Consider the following 20,043-nt stretch of genomic DNA (forward strand, 5'->3'; position numbering starts at 1 on the left):
TTATTAGTGTTATTATAATATTAACTGATATTTTACCTCTACGCAAAATATTATATCAAATATAATATATTAAAAAAAATTCAAGAAGGCTAATCCAATTAGGCCCATTATTTAGTAAGCTAATTTTGCACAGTAACCCTACTGTGTAAAACAACCCTTGATTATTAGGAACAAAAGTTGGGTTTGTTTGACTTTTTTATGACAATAAAGTATTTTGAATGAGGTTTAAAGCAAAACAGTAAAAAAAAATAGTAACGATGACCTTTTGTTTGACAGTTAAGTTTTGTTAAGTGTCTCTGTGATGCACATCGACATGTACCATGCCAGAAACCAATGATGCACTTTTAACCAATCACAATGCGGAGCACAGGTTGTGCCGGCCGGCTGTCAGACACTCCGTGGACAAAGCTCCTGACAGCACGGTAACGACTGAAACGGGCTCAACTTTTACTAGGCTATCCCTTCTGTAGAAGCAAGGTATAATTTTTTTGGTAGCTTTTAATCTGATTTACATTCTCACTCCTAGAAACGTTTCACCGGGTGTTTATTTTGAATTCCTATGCTTCTAAAAGGATGACTCTAAGGCGGTAGGCTCAGCGAAAGTTACAATACCTACATCGTTATTCTGATGTTATGAATTGTTTAACCTACTTTGAAAATACTAACTAGAATATATTGGCTTGTTGTGCTTTTGCTCTTCTGTTCGGCTACAGAAGAGTTTAACTCGATGATACGCGCGGTATTACTACCTGAGTGCGGAGCCTGACAGTTTACCTGGTCCTCATATACACATCAGTGCCATTCTATTCCATAGAGCCATCAAAACATGTTTTAAATAAAGCAAGACAGGAAAACTTCAGCCAAATAGTTTATTTCCAGCGGAGGGTGTGGAGTGGAGTCGAAGTGTGACGCGTTACGTCATTTATTTTTCTGTCCCATCTACGTTGCAGGAATTGCACGACAGTCAGCAAGTCGCCTGCATTCCGCTTGTCAAAACCTTTTTCAAATGACATTTCACTTTCTCAGGTGTCTTAATCTTGTGATACTGTCACTGTTTTACTTTTCACGAAAATCACATGTGCTTAGTGTTGCGCTTTGCTTAATTTGAATCGACTTTAATTGGCCGCAGACTAAAGAAATGAAACGGAAAGTGTTTTTTCTCCCTGTAGGCCTTGTCCAAGTCGTTGGTATGTTGGCTATGTAGCCTACACCCAACGAACATGAACTGGTATCATATGATGTCGTTTCATACTAAAACGGGGATACTTTGGAATGGGGCTTTTAAAACTATAGTCGTTCGGATAGTGTTCAGTCAATAACAATAAATAGACTATTTTGCCGAGGCCTACTTTTCCAGTGTTTTACCTAAAACACTGGAATAGTGATGAAATTGAGAAATAGATGTTGCACTAGTTAAAAAGAAAAGGTAATTTACCTGCTTTTTGTAAGAAAACAATGAGCATGGTCTGAGATGAGAAGTGAGCATGAACCAGAATGTCCCTCAAGGGGATTCATAAAGTATATAAAAAATTACCTGCTCTTTTTTAATGTTAATAGACAAAGTGTTTTGAGATAACACTTGAATGAATTGACACTATACAAATAAAGATTGAGGTTAAAGATTGAAGGCATTGACTATAGACTATAGAGGAACTTTTTCTGTTTCCACTTTGCAATTAATTTGTGTTTATTTGCTTTGTTATGGATTTACTTCAGATGGCTGACGTGGAGCTAGTGAAGAAGATGCTTCGGGCTGTCCTCCAGGCCAACAAAGGCGGAGTGTCATTGTCCCATTTGAAATCAGAGTATAAGGAGTTAACCGGGGAGCAAATACCACACAAACAGATGGGATACAACCATCTGGACACAATGCTAGCAAGCATGCCCTCTTTATTACGCATGGAGCGAAACTCCTCTGGAGAGGTGTGTTTTCCTGTGTTGCAGATGGATTTTATATCTATTTAGAAATTGTTACCAAAATAAATTTTTCCTTTTCCTAAATGAAGCAAAACCACTCAGTTTTATCAATCTTGAACATCAACCAGTCAGAACTTTGTTACATATACAATTTCCTCTTCCTTTTTCTTCCTCTCTTCTCCTCTAGACAGTATGTTATGCCTCAGCGGCTGAAGAGACAACACATTTAGCCAAAGTCGTGGCACGTCAGCGCAGCTCCAAGAAGACAGGCCGACCCCACATGGTTAATACGCAGATGAGGGTCAAACCAGTGGCCCCACTCGTCTTCAATGGTAAAATTTGGACCACTTTTTGAGGCACTTTTAAGCTGCAACACAGTCAAACAGTAGTGTCTTTTAGAAATATATTCTATAGGTTAATTAATTTATATCAGGAAAAGCTTCTCACAAGACTTCACAAGACTTGTGGTTGCATCAAAACTGAAAAACATTATACTTACCCGCATCAATACATGAAAGGTCTAAAAAATGTGGGTACATGTGTAGTTCACAGTTTCAGTTATTGAGATACAAACATGTGGGATAACCATTACATTTTGGACATCAAGTGCAAACGCATGGCAACATACAAAAATGATATAAACTTATGACAAACATGCAAAATACTGATTATATATATATTTAAAGGCACATCCAAAGTCAAGTATAATGCAATGACTGAGACTCGCTGCAAATGAAAAAACACTGCAAAAAGATGAAATAATTAAATTGATGGTAAAAGTTCTGCAAATTCATAAATGCTGCATAACCAAAAACACAATATTCAGAAAACAAATGCAAATAGACAGATGCTGCAAATCCATAATGTGTGTGGGCGCTCACTGGAACAGTTCAATTTTGACAGGATAGAGTGAATGAGACAAGAAAGTTAATTAATTTTTTTCGATGAGAAAAAGGCATAGTTTGACAACAGAGTAATGTGAAAGTTACAGCAACTAAAAGATTTAAAGTAAGTCTGGACACCGGGGATGAAAATGAATTCATCAATCAACCAAACAAAACAATGAAATACAAACATCACAATTTAAATTTTAAATGAAAATGGCAGGAAGAATAGTAATTTTATCTAATCTGCCCCTCTTCCACAAGAGATTATTTAACAAAACAAATAATTCAAACCTGACAAGGTCAGGGTAGCCCTGGGATGCGTCTTTGCTAGCACAAGTAGTCTGTATTTAGGAAATGTACATCCAGTACTTAAGAAGTGTGAATTTCAAAAACTATTACACAAGCAGACAGATACACTATGTTCAATACTTAAGTGTACGAACACATCAGCTAGTATACTCCATGACTGTGTAATCAAACATTTATCTGATCCTTGAGTCATCTTAATAAACCTGTTTCTTACATAAGTAGTAACAGATCTGCAGATCTGCACACATACAAACGCACATGCATCCAGAAACACACACATACACATCCAGAAAAACAGTGCATACACCTCGACTAGACTATGATGCTGCAGAATATTCTTAGTCAGAGGTAAGTGGTTGTAGTGCATGGACGACAAAGGAATGGAGGTGGAATTGGAAAGCAGAAGGATGGTGAAATAGAGGGAAGGGAGGAGTTAGACAAGAAGGGGGAGTCAGAAAAAAAGGGGAGAGAGAGAAGAATGGGATGCTAAGATGAGGCTAACACAGTCTTTGGCTGTTGAGAATCATCTGCAGATATAGATCCGTTGATTCACAAATCAACCTTTGTATTATTCTCTTTTTTCATTGTAATACTTGCAGCCACTGCCTCCTCAGGATATTGATATATATGCTGAGACAGACCAGAGACTGTGTGTCCATGCTGGTGAGGTGACGCAGCAGCTACTATTATGAGTGCCTAGCCTATGCTGTATTTGAATGTGGATTCAAGCTTGAGCCTGCCTGTGTGTGACTGCACAGTTTTTGCAACGTGTGTTTGTTCAGAAAGTATTATTAATTCTACAGATATGATATTACTGCATGCAGCCCACAGCTAGTAGATTGTAAGTATCTACTGAGAGGGAAGAGAAAAATATAAAAAAAAAAAAAAAAAATCATTATCACCTACTGATGGCTTTCAAAACACTGCTTGATATGTGTGGTCTTTCAGAAGATCATCTAACATTCAGCAAGAATGAGATATTACAAAGCAGGGAAGGTTATAGATCATCTGGACAGAAATGGCAACTCAAATAACTACTCGTTAAAACCAAGGTATGCAGATGAGCATGTCTGAACACACGTCAAACTTTGAAGCAGATCGTCTACAGTAGCAGTAGACCACACCGGGTGACACAACTGTCAGCTATGACCACGAAACTGAGGCTACAATTCGCTCACAAAAATTAGACATTGGAAAAAAGTTGCCTGGTCTGATGATTCTTGATTTCTGCTGTGGCTTTGGGATGGTAGGGGTCAGAATTTGGGGCTAAACAACATGAAAGCATGGATGCATCATCTAATTTTCTGCAATCCTTTTGTTTTCATTTGCCGATATTAATCAATTTAGAAAAAACAGGTCTCATTTAAAAACATACATACACATAACAGGACCTGAAATTGGCATACACACTTCAAACACAAAGTATATGATCTATTTGATAGAAACAAATGCAACAGGAAGTGTGAACACTGGTAAGCAAAATCTGTGTCACATAGACATGTATTTGTCTTTTAGAGAAGGCATTTCAAATTCATCTTAAGATCCAGGGTCCATAATTTTTCAAGACTTCATGAGGGGTGGCACATTTTTGCCAACATCATTGTGACTAAAAAGATTGATATATAGGCTTGTTTTATTTTTTATTTTAACTTTAAACCATTTAATATAATATACTTGTACCATTCAGTCTACATTTTATCTAGGGACAAAATGAAACAATTTAAATGACGAAAAAACTAAGTGAGTAAAAGCAACAAATTTAAAAAGTCCTACAAACTATCCTTGCAAAATAGCTTTAAAAATAGATTTTTTTTATTTAATAACCTGTTTTTACAGCTGTAACACAAAAAGATTTGTCTTTTCAAACTGTACAGGAGAAAAGAAAATGTGACTAATAGCCATGCAAAAAGTAAGTTTGGCTATCTGCTTAAATCCAGTAAGTATTTGACTTCTGCAACTCAACTTAACCAGCAGACTGTTCATTTATAATTACATTTTAATAATCTGTGAGGTGTTGGCAATAAATGTGCCATAGGCTTTTGCATGCTCTAACTTTCCAATGATCATGATTTTTTTTAAACTCTGGCTTACCTAAAAATAAGTATTCAACTTATAAAACCAGTTAATATAAATTGGATATTATTATTTTAATCAGGGGTTAAACGAGTAAGGATACGCTAGATTCTCAACCCCAGCATATATCCACATTTTGTCTTCATTTTAAGTTTTCTTAGGGCGGAGATTTTTTTGAGCAGGAACAGCAGATTTTTGGCTTATTCAGTAGGAAACTTTTGTTATCACTTAAAAAACTTATATTCCATCTCTAACCTTCACAGCATTCCCAAGCATCTTGTCTTTCTGTGTCAGTCTCAGAAAGTGTATTTTCTTAATCTTACTAAGTGTGAATTCTACACTGATTTATAAACAAGAGTTGTTCTATCCACCCATTTAAGCCTTGGAGAAGCTTTGTGAGTATATTAGTTAATGCTACTTAGATTGGTGTCTTCAGCTTTATCATTATTGCATCTGTATGAGTGTTACACTATCTGATTCTAATTCTAAATGGAAATTTAGACAGACGAGTTAAAAATTGTTTCAGTAGATTTCTCTCATGTTCAAATGTTTGAGTTGTACTTTGTGTAAAGTTCTACCCCAATGTATGCTTTCTCTTTCTGAATAGCCAAACCTCAATCCTCACTAAGGCAGCCGAACTACCATGGGCGAGGTTTGAGTAGAGGAGGAGGCGGAGGCCGAGGGGTGGGACATGGAGACTTCAAACATGCAAGAGAAATGAGGGATGACCAGTCAGAAGGCAAGACTGGGACACAATTGAACAAGATGTCCAATCAGAACACATCTAACAGGAAAGGGATTCCACCTGCAGAGAAGTGAGTAAAGAGAATGGTTAGAGCCTATTTAGACTTTTGAGGAAAGAAGAGAAGCTTTGTAAACAACTTTTATTCTGCTTACATACTTCCAATAAGTTTAAGAATGTAGAGTTTTTATGCAATACATTTCATAGTGTCTGAGTCAAAAACAGAATAGCCTTTAGTGTATAATCTTCAACCAAACATACATTTTGCATTCAATATATTATTTTGTGCCAATGATAAGTATGAAAACACAACCTTAGCTCACAAGCAACGCTAAAGCCATATGTCCTCATATGTGTGGGCTTTTATAGCACAATGTGAAGTTCTCAAAGCAGCCTCCTATTCTGCTCAGGAAACAAGAGCAAAGGAAGGTGCAGAAAACCAACATGCTCAGAAAGAGTAGATCTCATGTCAGAACATTTCCTCAAGATTTGCAAATGAGTGCAGAGTGTGTTCAAAGTCTCTAAACTTTCAAAGACTGTTGCAAACTTAAAAATTAAAAGGATCTTTTAAGGATTAGTTTGTGGACTGTTTTAAATGCTCGGCCCACCTTCAAGTGTTAATTACAGCAAAAAGTTCATAAAAATCCTCATTATATATGTCCCCCATAGTTTCTCTCGCTATCTCTTACTATTCCTTTCCTATCATCTCTTTGTCTGTTTTTAGATCTCAGTCAGTTCTTGCAAGTTATCATTAACATTTTGGATTTGGAAGCATTGGAAGCCTGTTGAACTCTGATTTGAGTGCATTGGCCTTCCTATTACTATCTCCTTTGATTTTTGTTGATCTTTCTCTGCCCCTTTCTGTATCATATTTTTTAACTTTATTCATTTGTTTATTTTATTCAGAATAGTCTATCCAAAATAAGCATTTGTGATCAAATATGTATTGCCTCCCCCAACTATCATTGAACATGACCTGAGTTGACTTCAAAAGCTATCTGCAGTACTTTAACAATAACTCAATAATGATTCAGTTCAAAACCTTTTTTTCTACTTTCAACCATAAATACAGTTCTGTTCATCTGTCAACAGTGAAAACAACTGACATCAGTCTCCTGTCCTTGCCATCACAGTTGGCCCATTGGCTCCACATCACAATGGGGTGTATGAAGGACGCCTGCTGTGTTTGCAAGGGACACAAGTCCAGAGCAGGGAGTGTATGAGCCCTTTCTAATCCCTGCTCTATTCTCTGGTAGATTATCGTTTGTAAACCGACACAGATTGAATCAGCAGATCTCTCTGAATGCCTCTCGATCTTCCATTAGACAAAACACTGGCTGCAGAATGTTATCATTTGTGTGTATGTGTGTGCATGTCTGTGTGTGTCCACATTTGGTTGAAAACAAAACAAACAAAAAACCCATTAGTTTATATTGTATGACAGCAAAAAATATTTCAATTCATTTTTAAATTTTGATTTTTTCAAATAAAAGTAATTTCTAGCTCTAAGATTACATTTCCCATTCTCCACTAAAACTGTAATTGTTAAGCTACTTTGTTTACTCTTAAAGCAATTATAACCTTTCAACATGATTGAGCAGGGAAGCACTAATTATCCCAAAATCTGGAGAAAGAGAGAGAGAGAATTATGGGTGTTATAAATTAGCTCCTATTTTTAACAAGCAAAAAGAGTAAAGAATCTTCACCGTTTTAAGTGGTTTATTTTAGCAATAATCACTTCCTACAAGGTCAGTAAATATGTAAAATCTGTAAGATCAGTGATGTAATGTGTGTATGGATGAGTGAGAACTAAAAAACAAGATGCAAGTAAGGAGCTTGGCTGGAGTCTGACTGTCCTTCCTAGCCCCTTTCACTAGCCACTTTACCTTAACTCTGTGAAAACGTCATGAGGTAAAGGATAGGAATCTGGCCGCTTTTCCACTACACTACATAGTAATCATGGGGTGGAGGTTAACGATGCGGGTCTACTGTGGTGAAACTACACTTTTCCAAAAAAAAAGACAGACTACAAAAGTGCATCTAAAAAACCTTTCCCTGTGTCTTCTTACTGGTGAAATAATCCAAATTACCACAAGGTTGAAGCTACCAGGCTACGAGTAACCAAAGCTCACCTTCCTGTCCATTCATAAATCAACATTAATCCAAATTAAGTATGATTGTATGAAATTAATTGCCTAATGCTTGCTAATTTAAGTCACCAGTGAGGATCAATCGTTTCATTTATGAACGATATATAGATAATGTTTTAGGGATACAAATGTTTAACTGCACAAAGCAGTCTTCACAAAATGTTTAGTTAGATAAAACATCATTTGTATCCCTAGGGTACGGTTAGTTACTTCAGCGTTACTTTTCATGAATGGTTGGATGCACAAGTCGCTTGCCGCCACATGGAATTGTGGGGTGGCATTATCAATCAATTGAACTTATTTGTATCGTGTCAATTCAAAACAGGTGTTATCTTGAGACATTTTACAAAAAGCAGGTAAAGGACCTTAACATTAGGCAAAAAGAGCAGGTAACAAGACCATTTGTTATGTTTACAAAAAGGAGATAAAGGACCTTACTTATTGCTATATTACAAGAGCCCAGCTTAATCCGTCATAGTGTGGCATCTCATCTCCTTTCATAAAGGATGGTCCAGTGTGTCCTATGTTAAAGGAGGTTGTAAAGGAAGCATTGACTCACCTTTTCTTAGCTTTTTGAGAATTCGAACAGCTCGTATCATGGCTACCACTTACAAATGCTTCCGGGGATATTTCACTCAGTTAGGGAACTTCCTAAGCAAAAAAGACAATTTGAATGCACCCTGGGTTTGCAGCTTCAGTAGCTGCATTGGAGCTGGTGAGTCAGGTGCTCACCATTGGCCTAATGACCCACAGAAAAAGCCTTAGGAAAAGGACCCTAACCTCTTGCAGCTCAAAGGAGGCTAATCCGTTTTTTTAATGAGGCTGAACTGATAAATGAGACACGTCAGTTTGTACTGGGACTGAAGTTTGCTAACGAACTACTATACAGTGAGTGTTCAATTTTTCCAAATTGCTGAGGTGGTACCCCAAGTACAAAACCAAAAATAAAAGCCCATCAAAGAGTACAGAAAGTATTTAGACCCCTTTAAATTTTTCAGTCTTTGTTTCATTGCAGCCATGGATTTGGGGATCCTCTGCCATTCTTGTTGACTTTGTGGAACTTTCTCCCATCTCCCTACTGCATCTCTGGAGCTCAGCCACAGTGATTTTTGGGTTCTTCTTTACCTTTGTCACCAAGGATCTTCCCCCACGATTGCTCCGTTTGGCTGGACAGCCAGGTCTAAGAAGAGTTCTAGTCATCCCAAACTACTTTCATCTAAGGATTATGGAGGCCACTGTGCTCTTAGGAACCTTGAGTGCTGCAGAAATTCTTTTGTAACCATTGCCAGATCTGTGCCTTGCCACAATTCTGTCTCTGAGCTCCTTGGGCAGTTCCTTTGACCTTATGATTCTCATTTGCTCTGACATGCACTGTGAGCCGTAAGGTAGACAGGTGTTTGCCTTTCCTAATCAAGTCTAATCAGTTAAATTAAACACAGCTGGACTCCAGTGAAGGAGCGGAACCTTCTCAAGGAGGATCAGAAGAAATGGGGCTCATTGCATTTAAATAGATGCACACACCAAAATGGAGCATTCTGAGATAGCTAGTTTATACAAGGTAACAATGTTCCTCTGGTGCTTGATTCATGATATATTTTGACCAAAGCCCAGAACAGATATTTTATTTAGAGAACAGGATTGTTTTAAAAGGTGGAAAAGGGGTATAATATGTCCTCTTAAACGAAATAACTATTTCCGATTTTCTGCTCTCTTTTTGTCCAGGTCTGAAAAGAGGATGACCCTTCCATCAAGGTTTCAGAAGGAGGTGCAGGCTCATCTTTCGAGAAATTCCCCAAATTCTGGTCGTAAGTAGGAAAGGCTGCCAGTAATTATACCAAAAATACATTTTGGGTATGTTCTCTATATGAGACAAATGTGGTCAGGACATCAGACAATTGAAGCCAGCTGCTGAATGCATAGGATGTTTTTGTTACAGTCTTAACCAGTAAATATTGAACGCAATCATCTTGACTCATTTCTTCACCTTCCAATTCATGATATTTGTAGAAAACAAAAAATCTTCTCAGTTTGCTTTTCTTTTGTGTTTTCGCTTAAACATGCATTGCTGTTGTTCATGCTGTGTAAAGTTAAACCAGCCTGTCAGATGCAGATGTCTATGTTTTTTTTGAGCACCCCTCCTCTTACCTTGTTTTCTTCCTTGCAATCTCCCAGCCCCCATAAACTTGAATGAAAGTCAAAGCTCAGGGAAAGAAAGGCCCTACAACCCTGAGCAGGTCCAGACTCACATCAGGGAGCTACTTGGGAAGTACAGTCATGGTTTTTGGGTTTCAAAGCTGCCACAGATCTACAAAGAGCTGTACAAAGAGGACCTGCCCACAGAGGCCATAAGGGACTTAGAGGGATGGACTCACATATGCATGGTATATACTACCTATTTTACTGAAGTTAAATATATATATTTTTATTTCTACATAAAATGTGTGATAACATTAAAAAAAATTATATTAATGAAAGTCTGATTGTGTATACATACTTTTTTTAGTAATACAGTTTATTGTTATTTCATGGTGTAAAGCAGGGGTGCCCAATACGTCGATTGCAATCTACCAGTCGATCGCAAAGGCAGTGTGGGTATTTTACTTGATTTTCGTTTCATTAAAACCGAAAGTAAACACGGTCGCCACATGATTGCAGGTTTATTTTTAGAACGACAGTTAAATGAATGGGAGCAAAGATGCAGCGTAGTGTTAAGAGGCTGCATCAATCAAGTTATCATTTGTTGCAGCAAGAAAGGATGATCAAGCAAAGAGGAGGAAAGGTGAGAACTCTAATAAGCTAAGAGAATGAGAGACAGTAAACAAGCCTACAGATGCAACAGATAGACAATAGAGATGTAAATGTAGCCAAGGCTGAAAAATGAAAGGACATGCAATCAATCATAATATTTCAAGGCCATGTGCAGTCACAGTATGAATTATAAATCAATAATATTATTTGGCTGGATAAGTAATAATGTGACTAAACATGGCATTACAGTGATTATAGTAATCATGACTCAGTAGTATACTGAGACTTTCCATTTTAAAATTTATGAGAGGATGAGACAGGACAGAGAGATGAAGAGGTTGAAGGGACAGAGACAGGAGGAGAGGAGAGAAATGAATGTGGAGTCAGGTCCAGGAGCTGTAAGGCCATTATCAGCCCAGGACCCAGCTACATACAAAGACCAGGACCCAGCTACAAAGGCCAGAGTGTCTGTCTCTCTTTCTCTTACACACCATTTTAGCCTATACCAAACACTGAATATACAGTTACAGAGCTAAACTCTAAATACATATGTTTTGCATATTTATATTAGGTAGATCATTTTGACCTGGTCATTTTATAAGTAGCTCCCATGCCAAAAAAGCGTGAGCACCCCTGGTGTAAAGCATTAGTCGTCAGATGAAAGGGCTCCTCACAATAACAGATTAAATCATATCCAAAAAAAGGATTTTAATGCAACATTCTTAGTTTATGTATTTCTTTGCATGTTCATTCAGTATTGCAAACAAAATAACAAATTTTCTTTTGTTCTCTAAGGTAGAGAAAACTTCCAGCAGCAACACATTAGAGCTGCTACTGTACCCCGCCAAGGACCAGAACACAACATCCTCTCCTTCACTCCTTCTGAGTCAAAACTCCTCTTCTTCCCTTGTTCGCACTTCAAACAATCCCACAGAAAAACATATATGTTCTTCTGCCAACCAAGGACCTATCAGCACCCATCTGACTCACTCTGGTTCTCACTCTTCTAAGTCTCCATCATCGTCCCCCACCCCTCCCTCCTCCCCTGCCACTCTCAGTCCTGACCTGAAGTTGAAACTGGAGGAGCTGCTGGTTAAATACTCCAATGGTCTGTGGGCCCATGCACTGCCTAAGCTCTTCCAGGACACCTATAAAGTCAGTGACAATATGAAACACTTTCATACCCATGTCATTACATAATTCACTGCACTTAATAATTGAAATAATCTGAAATATATGTGTTTATTTATAAGATAAAACTGCCTACACATGTCCTGGAGAACCTCCACCTCCTCTCTGACATCTGCACTGTCGACTACCCAATGCCAGACAACCCTAAGAGGGCCATTTTGTACAGGAGCAGCAGACGATGTGGAGGAGATGAGGAAAACGGTTGTAATCGGAGACAATCTTCGCACAGTGAGGAGGATCTGAGTGTGAGGCATGAGCTGAGGAAGAAGCAAAGTTACCAGGTGATGCCCTCTCTGCAGATCCCTAAAGAGGAGTACCCCTCTGTGCTGGTGGTGGAAGCCACCAACACCAATGAAGTTATGATAAGGTAGGAAGGAACTGGATGTATGCGGAAGCTGCTGTAACACTTGGGAGGTTTTAAATAACCTGTCTTTTTTTCCTCTCTTACAGATACATTGGTGAGAGTTACTCCCAAGCACAGGAGTCCATGGAGGATGAAATGAGGGAGTTTTATGGCGTAGACCAAAGACGTCCAGCTCCTGCTGCATCCCCATACTCTGGGCAACTAGTTTCTGTAAAGGCCGAGGAGGAGGAGGAGATTCTAAGGGCAAAAGTTTTAGAGGTCATGACAGACAAGGTCAAGGTGAGAAGTCAAGGAAACAACCAAGGACGCTCAAATGCAAATGTTGTTTTGGTAAAGGGTCCTTGCAACATTTGGTGCTTGGTCCCTCATAAATGTGTACAAATCCCTCTCAATTAAGGGTTTCAAATGTGCAAGACAGAGGAATATTTAATCAATATAAGAGGAAGGTTAGATGTTTAACTTTCGTTTGTCATCCCTGTGGTTTTTCCGTAGGTGTACTATGTGGATCATGGCTTCTCAGAATTGGTGTGCAAAACCAAAGTGTTTGAGCTGCATGATAGATTTTTCCAACTGCCTTTCCAGGCAACCAAGTGTACACTGGCAGGTGAGTCTGTACTGAACAAACTGTGTGAAAAGGACATGTCAAAAGTGCAGTATTTCTAAGAGTGTGTGTGTAGGTCTGGAGCCATTCTCTCAGGAACCTGCAGTGCTGAAGAAGTTTGAGATAATGGCAAGTGGAAGAATCCTTTTGGCTGAGATCCTAGAAAGAGGTCAAACTCCTCTCGTAGTCCTGTATGACACATCACAGGATGATGATGTCAACATCAATGCTACCTGTATGAAAGCTCTTCAGGACAAGACACTTACCAGTCCACTGCAGGTACAGTAGGGTATCCTTGTGGTTGGATCAGTGTGTTTGTATATTGCTCTAAACTCTTTTCCATGGCTCTTATCAGGTCAACAGTGCTTACATGAATGTGACTGTAGGCAGTGTTTGCTCAGATGGTACCCTCTACTGCCAACTGCCCTCCAGAGGCCTTGCTAAGCTGAATGAGATTCTGGAGAAAATAGACACGTGCTTCCACTCACAGGTTTGGAATGCATGCTGCGTTTATTTTGCATGCTGCGTTTATTTTGCATGCTGCGTTTATTTTGTAATATGTTCTGTGTAGGATTTATATATATATATATATATATATATGCATTTCAACTGCAAATTTTGTGAACCAAAAGCCCATACAGGATGTTAATTGTGTACATCAAAGAATCATACATTCCCTTTAGAAGTCTTTGGGGAAATGTTGACTCTGTAAAGTGGACTGTTGACTTTCAGGTAGATCAGTGAGCAGATTGAGATTACGTTGATAATCTGGAGTTAGGACATAGCTAAACCATTTAATCTGTTAGCAGACAGTGGAAACGGATGCGTTTTCGAGATGTACTCATTGTAGACACTGGTTGTTTATTCTGTCAAGGTTTGTTTTCTTTCTAAATCTGTATTTCTGGAGAAAATGACCAAGTATGCATTAAATTGATATAGTTCTATTCTATATCATAAATATGATTGTTTGATGACCTAATTAATACAAATGATTTTCACCCATTATAAAGTACAAGGTCATGTTTTGTTAGTTTAATCAGCAAGAGGGTCAGCAAATTACTCAATTCCCAAGTTGATGAAATTAAAAAACAAATTAAAAAATTATTATTGTTTTTAGTTTTGGCTTTATGAGCAATTATTTTTAAATGACAAGGCAAGGTAATACTTTAGGAAACTGAAGGCAGTGACTTGGTTGACCGGTGAAATCTCTGTTGGAGCGAGAGCATATCAACTTATTCTTAATGAACCATATTTCTCCTCCAGGTAACATCAGAGTTCCTGGTTTCCAGACCTTTCTGTGGGAAACGATGCCTAGCTCGTTACAAAAGCAAATGGTCCCGTGTAGAGGTAGGATGGTATTTTCCCTCCTGAAGCATACAATGTGACTAATTTAGTAAATGCATATAAGATTGATTTCAATCTCATAAAAACTAAGCACAAAATATATTCTATGTTTTATAGTAATTGTTGCTCAATCCAGAGTCCATCCATTTTCTTCCGCTTTTCGAAGGCTGGGTTTGAGCTCCTCACCCGGTCTCTAAGGATGAGCCCAGCCACCCTGTGGAGCAGACCTGGGCAAACTATGGCCTGCGGGCCACACCTGGCCCGTTGTACGTCGCTGTCCGGCCTGTGCAAGGCCAATCATTAATCAATAAATATATATTTATGCCGTGCATGGAATACAACTCTAATGCTTTTATTTTGAAAGGCACCAAGTTCTTCTTCTCTATGGAAGTGTATGTGAGTGATGGTGAACAGCGTTGCGAGCAAAGCTGCAAACCCAAGAAGGACTTTGTAATAAACGTGACACAGCCAGAGATACAGCTGTCAGGACGAGTTATGTAATTTCTCATAAAATTGCCTGAAAAAGTAAAGCGTTTTCTGACTTTAGTTTATTAAGGAGTGCTTTTTGGACTTTAGAATGGGCCACTCCCGATCTCATGATCCATCCTACCCTTACCTCCCCTGGGACCCTGGCACCTGCACTACACGTTTCATTTGCCAGGTCTGTCCAGCAGCCTTACCTGCCATCTGATCCAACTCACCACCAGGTGGTGAACAGTTGACAGCTCTCTTCACCTGAATGTCCAAAACATTCTCATTCACCGGGGAAAAATCCTACTCAAGGGCATTCAGCCAGGGCTTGTGTGTGTCAAAACAATAAATAACTATAACTAGTGTGTGTGTGTGTGTATACACATATCCATGTCTGTGTTTTTTTTTAGATCACAAACCTACATGGCAGCAGAGTTTTGGACATCCTGTTCATTGATGTGGGTGTCCAGGCTTCTGTAGAGGTTTTTGAGCTGAGAGAGCTACCAAGGTCCTTTCTTCGTGACCTCATGTCAATCCCACCCCAGGTCAGCATCAATGTCTATGAAGAGGAGGGTGTTAAACAGTCAGGGAGAATTATCAAAATCATTTTTTGTTTGGAGAGCAGCCTTAACATACAATCCTACAGATTTTCTGAGAAACTCAAACATCCTGAAACCTCTGTTTAGGCTGTGAAGTGCTGCTTAGCAGACCTGGCTGTCAGTGTTGGATCTTGGACTCCAGATGCTGTCCAGTGGCTAAGAGAGAAAGTGCTGAACACCACAGATTGTAGCATGAAGGTATGTACTACCCAATTCCTCTCAATCTCCTTTATTTTTCTCATAAAAGTAGTGTCTGTTATAGGGATTAGGAGACCCTCCTGTTTATTGAGAGCAATCATAGTTTTTTAAGTGTCTGTTTGTAGTTAAAGCCACAAAACTACATTACAGTGCCAAATATGAATAAGACTTATACACAAAGGTAACCACTCAGTAAAAGAGTAACAACATGCGCAGTCACCACATCATATTAGATGGACCTGATTTGCTAAAGATTTGTGTGTCTTAAAACGTGTGCAAACTTGATAGCACCGGCAAAAAATGTGCTATCTGATGTACTAACAGCGTGCAATGATGATTGCGGCTTTCACATGAGCAAAACAACTCGTATTGTTCATTTAGTGTGTTTGGCTTAATAAATATACAAATGGGGTGTTTCTGCCCTAGCGTGCAAAACACTGGGGGGAGAAGTGACGTAAACCAGCAGAACATGCAAAATTCTTGCAAAATTCTTACTACTACCACCTCCACAAGGTTTGCGCCAGTTACAATTCATGCACATTTTCATAGTAGATCACCCACCAACCAAATGTGCACATTTTTGGAGTTAACGTGCAATTAGTACTATTTAATTGGAATCTTAGTAAATCAGGCCCTATGTGTAATTTATAAAATTGCCTGAAATAGTATGGGGCAGCTGTGGCGCAGTGGTATATTCGTCGTCTCTCAACTGGAGGGTTGTGGGTTTGATCCCCAGCTGCTGTAACAACATGTCAGATGTGAATAATACAGGGGAGACACTTAACTGCTTCAGTGGCAGCCTATGAATGTATATGAATTGCATTAGTTACCTCTGATAGTCTCCTACATAGCAACCTTTGCCAGCATGTGTGAATGGGTAGGTGTGACATGGTTTAAAGGGGCTTTGTCAGAAGAATAGAAAATTGCAATACAAGATTTATTTAATGCAATTCTACAAACAGCTATCCACCAATTGATGTATTTGATATTTCTATATAGATATACTTATTAGTACTTAGATATGAAGACATTTTGGGCTTTTTTAAAGGCAGGTTTGGTAATTTTCGAAAACTAGCATGATTTTGAAAGTAGCATCCTCTCCGTTCATCATCTCCACCCACCCCCTCCCCTCTGTGCTCAATTACATGCACTAGCGCCATTGGTCCAGGAGCGGGATTGAGCTCATACTTTGAGTGTGGGCTTGTATGCACAAGCCCACACAAAGTATGAGCTGGAGTAGAGAGACTTGATTGGTTTAATAAAAAAACAAACCGTCATTGGTTGAATTTTTCAGAGGCTTACTGCTGCTATGATGGATTTTCTTCGTTCCTTTTTCAGAGCGCATAAGATCTTAATTACTGTCAGGGCATGCAGACAATTTCAACCAAAAATGCGAAAAGTGTATCTGGAGGAAATTACCTACCCTGACTTTAAGGCTTTAATCTAAGGGGGGCAGGCATCCAAGGAAGTTGGATAATCAAATTCAATTTTGACGTACTGTGAACACCTTAGTTACATTCAAATGAACCCCTTCATCATTGAAAATAATTTGAGATATGTACCTCAAATATAATGTAGATCTGATATTGAATATTAAGTGAAAGTCCTTAGGTGTGAATAAGCCTTGTGCATTTGGCTAACATATTTGGCAATATTAAATCATTTTTGGCAGATTAGAGGAAAAAGGGTGAGGAAGTTGACAATCATGCTCAAAATTTACATTTAATATTATATTCTGGGATAAATCAAAACCTTTTGGGTTCATACCAGCACCTCATTTGAGGGTGATGCCCTACACAACTGTATATTGTATACCGGTACATCTTGAGGCCCAAAAGTAATAATTCTGTTCTCGGTCATAAGTTCTCTACTCTTTGCTTTATTTTCTTCTTCATGTACCTCCACGCTTGACATTTCCTCAAGGTTGCCAAGATAGATGACACCAAGAACTGCATATGTGTCCACCTTTTTACTGACAAGAACTTCCACGACCCAGACCGCAGCCTCAATCATCAGATGGTCAAGTCTGAACTGTTCAAACAGAAACCAGATGTTTTCCTGACAAGCCACAGGTTTTTATTTTTTTTTCTACACTGTGTAACTAAAGTTAAGTGAAATTGTTTTGAGATACTATAAACTAAATATTTGTTAATTTAAATGATCAGCCCTGCCAAGATATCAAAGCCCAATTCATCCTCCAAGACTTCTTCAAGTACCAGTGAATCAGCTGATGGGAGTCAACTGCCATGTTCAGTTCCAGCCAAGCCTCAGCATCTCAGGAGGGCTCTGTCAGGACCCAGAGTGGTCGGAGAAGGCAACACTACCACTTTATGCCCAGCAGAGACAGTATTATTTCCTTCGTCCCTGCTCAAGCTGCCACCATTACTAGAGCTCCCCCCAGCAGGTTAGATTGTTCAAATCGCAGTAATTAAAGGCAAATAATTTTTTAAGGCAAGGAAAAAAAACCCCATGCATTTATGCAGTTCAGTTTGTTTTGACTACACCTGAGGAAAATAATAAAATGTTAGAAGTTTTCCTTCTCAGGTAACAACATGGATGTATATGTATCAGTGGCTTGCCATCCAGGCCACTTCGTGCTGCAGCCCTGGAGAGATATGTACAAACTGGTGGTTTTGATGGGAGAGATGATTCTCTACTACAATAAAACTGAGGAGAAACCACTCAACATAGAAAAAAATCAGATATATGCTGCTAAAGTGGAGAACAAGTGAGTTGACCAATGCTTTAGTTTTATTTCAAGGCATGTGACAGCTTTTGCATTTTATTAGTACTCTGATTTCCACTAAGTACTTGTGCCCCTGTAGCAGCCAATAATCTGAAACAAATGTGGAAATACATTTCTAAAAATTTGTATTTCATAATTTACCCCACCTACCCAGAGAAAGTCAGTAAAACATTTAACATTAAGGATTTTAATGTTAAAATTTGGGTTTTCAAGAGTACATATTGACCATTTGTTTCTACTTTGAAAAATTCTATAGACACAAAGCAACTAGAAAGGAAGCAGTTTTACTTTGCCAAAATATTTTTATACATTCAAAATGTGAAATAAAAAAATACACTTTTATTACTTAAAAAATATTTTCTTCCTACTTAGCTGGCATCGTGTGCTCGTGAAAGGAGTTCTCACAAATGGGTTGGTGTCTGTCTATGAGCTTGACTATGGTAAACATGAGCTGGTTGACTGCACCCAGCTGAGACCTCTGATCAAAGAGTTTACACAGCTGCCATTTCAAGGAATTACAGCTCAGCTGGCTGGTGAGTGGAACCCTTTTGAGAGATTCATCACAATACAGTTTTTTGGCTATTTTTAGACAAATATTGTATTTTTACTAAACTCAAGTTCAACCGTCACACCTTTCTGTCAGGGGTGAAGTCAATGCAGTGGTCAGAGGAAGCTTCCATCGTTTTCAGGAATCATGTGGAGAAGAAGCCTCTCGTGGCCCAGCTGGAGGCCTTACAGGAGGCCCCTTACCCCTGGGACAGAAAGGCAACAGTCTTTCTGGTCGACACTTCACAGGAAGAAAGGGACATCTGGGTGCATGACATCATGGCTGAATTTGCTGATGAGTTGACTAAAGAGCTATAAAAACATCATTGCAAAGTTTTACTTCTAAAGCAGTTGTATTGTTTCTCCATGGACACACTTTAAAGAATAGAGCAATCTACTTTAGATACCACATGTATCTAAAGTACATGTTTTAGCATGTGTTCATATACACGTCTTAATATTAACCTTCGATGTGATCACCATGCAAAGTGCAGAAAATGAGAGGCGAACTTAAATATGTTCTCAAACAATATGTGCTCTGTGACATTTCATAAAATTAACAAAAGATAAAGCTAACATTGCTCTAAGAAGAAAAGAAAATATAAGTTGTTAATAATGGGAGACAGACACAATAAGGGGGCTTTAAATTTTCATGATTTGAGACATTGGTTTAAACCTAGAGAATTGTATGAATCCAAAACTGGTATTCAACTGAAATTGCCTTGAATTTCAATTGCCATTGCCCCTTTGTAGGACCTGTTAATATTATTTGGTATACTTCCTGATGAAGAAAAACAAAACATGAAGGTTAATGAGGATATACCTGGCGTTATTCCAGTTTTGTTTTTTCGTAATATTATTTTGTTAACTAGGGAGACATCCTGGCAATACACATACAGACAGCCAGCCTATATGATTTGAAACTCTAGTTTTGTATCCTTACACTGCAAAAGATACTGTATCACATCTGCGTTTTGAAAAAAGAAAACAAAAAACAGACATCTGCATAGTCGAGTCGGGGACTTGACTCATTAAATCCCACTTTACTCCTGCTTCATTAACCTCCTCCTATGTCTGCAGAAGTTTAGGAATATCCATCTTTTTTTCTTTTTTTTTTTTTTTTTTTTTAAAGATTTGTTTTTGGCCTTTTGCCTTTA

At 38.5% G+C, this 20,043-nt stretch overlaps 1 protein-coding gene across 3 annotated transcripts; it reads left to right on the top strand.

The window, feature by feature from the left end:
- Positions 1-266: 266 nt before the first annotated feature.
- On the top strand, positions 267-19,225 carry tdrd7b (tudor domain containing 7 b). Of its 3 annotated transcripts, none has more exons than XM_079371751.1 (20): positions 267-422; positions 1,717-1,923; positions 2,105-2,249; positions 5,794-6,001; positions 9,801-9,883; positions 10,251-10,459; positions 11,622-11,981; positions 12,080-12,384; positions 12,468-12,660; positions 12,874-12,985; positions 13,059-13,261; positions 13,338-13,472; positions 14,246-14,329; positions 15,208-15,342; positions 15,484-15,594; positions 17,518-17,666; positions 17,760-17,998; positions 18,139-18,322; positions 18,713-18,873; positions 18,984-19,225. In XM_079371751.1, exons 1-20 carry the CDS (start codon positions 321-323, stop codon positions 19,202-19,204), a joined length of 3,546 nt encoding a protein of 1,181 aa, XP_079227877.1. In that variant the 5' UTR covers positions 267-320; the 3' UTR covers positions 19,205-19,225. The 3 variants fall into 3 exon arrangements, with proteins under 3 accessions (XP_079227877.1, XP_079227878.1, XP_079227879.1); XM_079371752.1 differs by having other exon boundaries at positions 337-477; XM_079371753.1 differs by lacking the exons at positions 267-422; positions 1,717-1,923; positions 2,105-2,249; positions 5,794-6,001 and adding an exon at positions 9,410-9,636.
- The last annotated feature ends 818 nt before the right edge of the window (positions 19,226-20,043 follow it).

Source organism: Symphodus melops (genome assembly GCF_947650265.1).
Source record: "Symphodus melops genome assembly, chromosome: 20".
Taxonomy (NCBI): Eukaryota; Metazoa; Chordata; class Actinopteri; order Labriformes; family Labridae; genus Symphodus; species Symphodus melops.

Excerpts from the sequence above, each read along its gene's own strand:
- tdrd7b (XM_079371751.1), top strand. The coding sequence starts at position 321 with ATGCCAGAAACCAATGATGCACTTTTAACCAATCACAATGCGGAGCAC. Across the intron at positions 11,982-12,079 it reads TCTTCCAGGACACCTATAAA|ATAAAACTGCCTACACATGT; the intron begins GTCAGTGACAAT and ends TTTATTTATAAG. Across the intron at positions 13,473-14,245 it reads ACACGTGCTTCCACTCACAG|GTAACATCAGAGTTCCTGGT; the intron begins GTTTGGAATGCA and ends TTTCTCCTCCAG.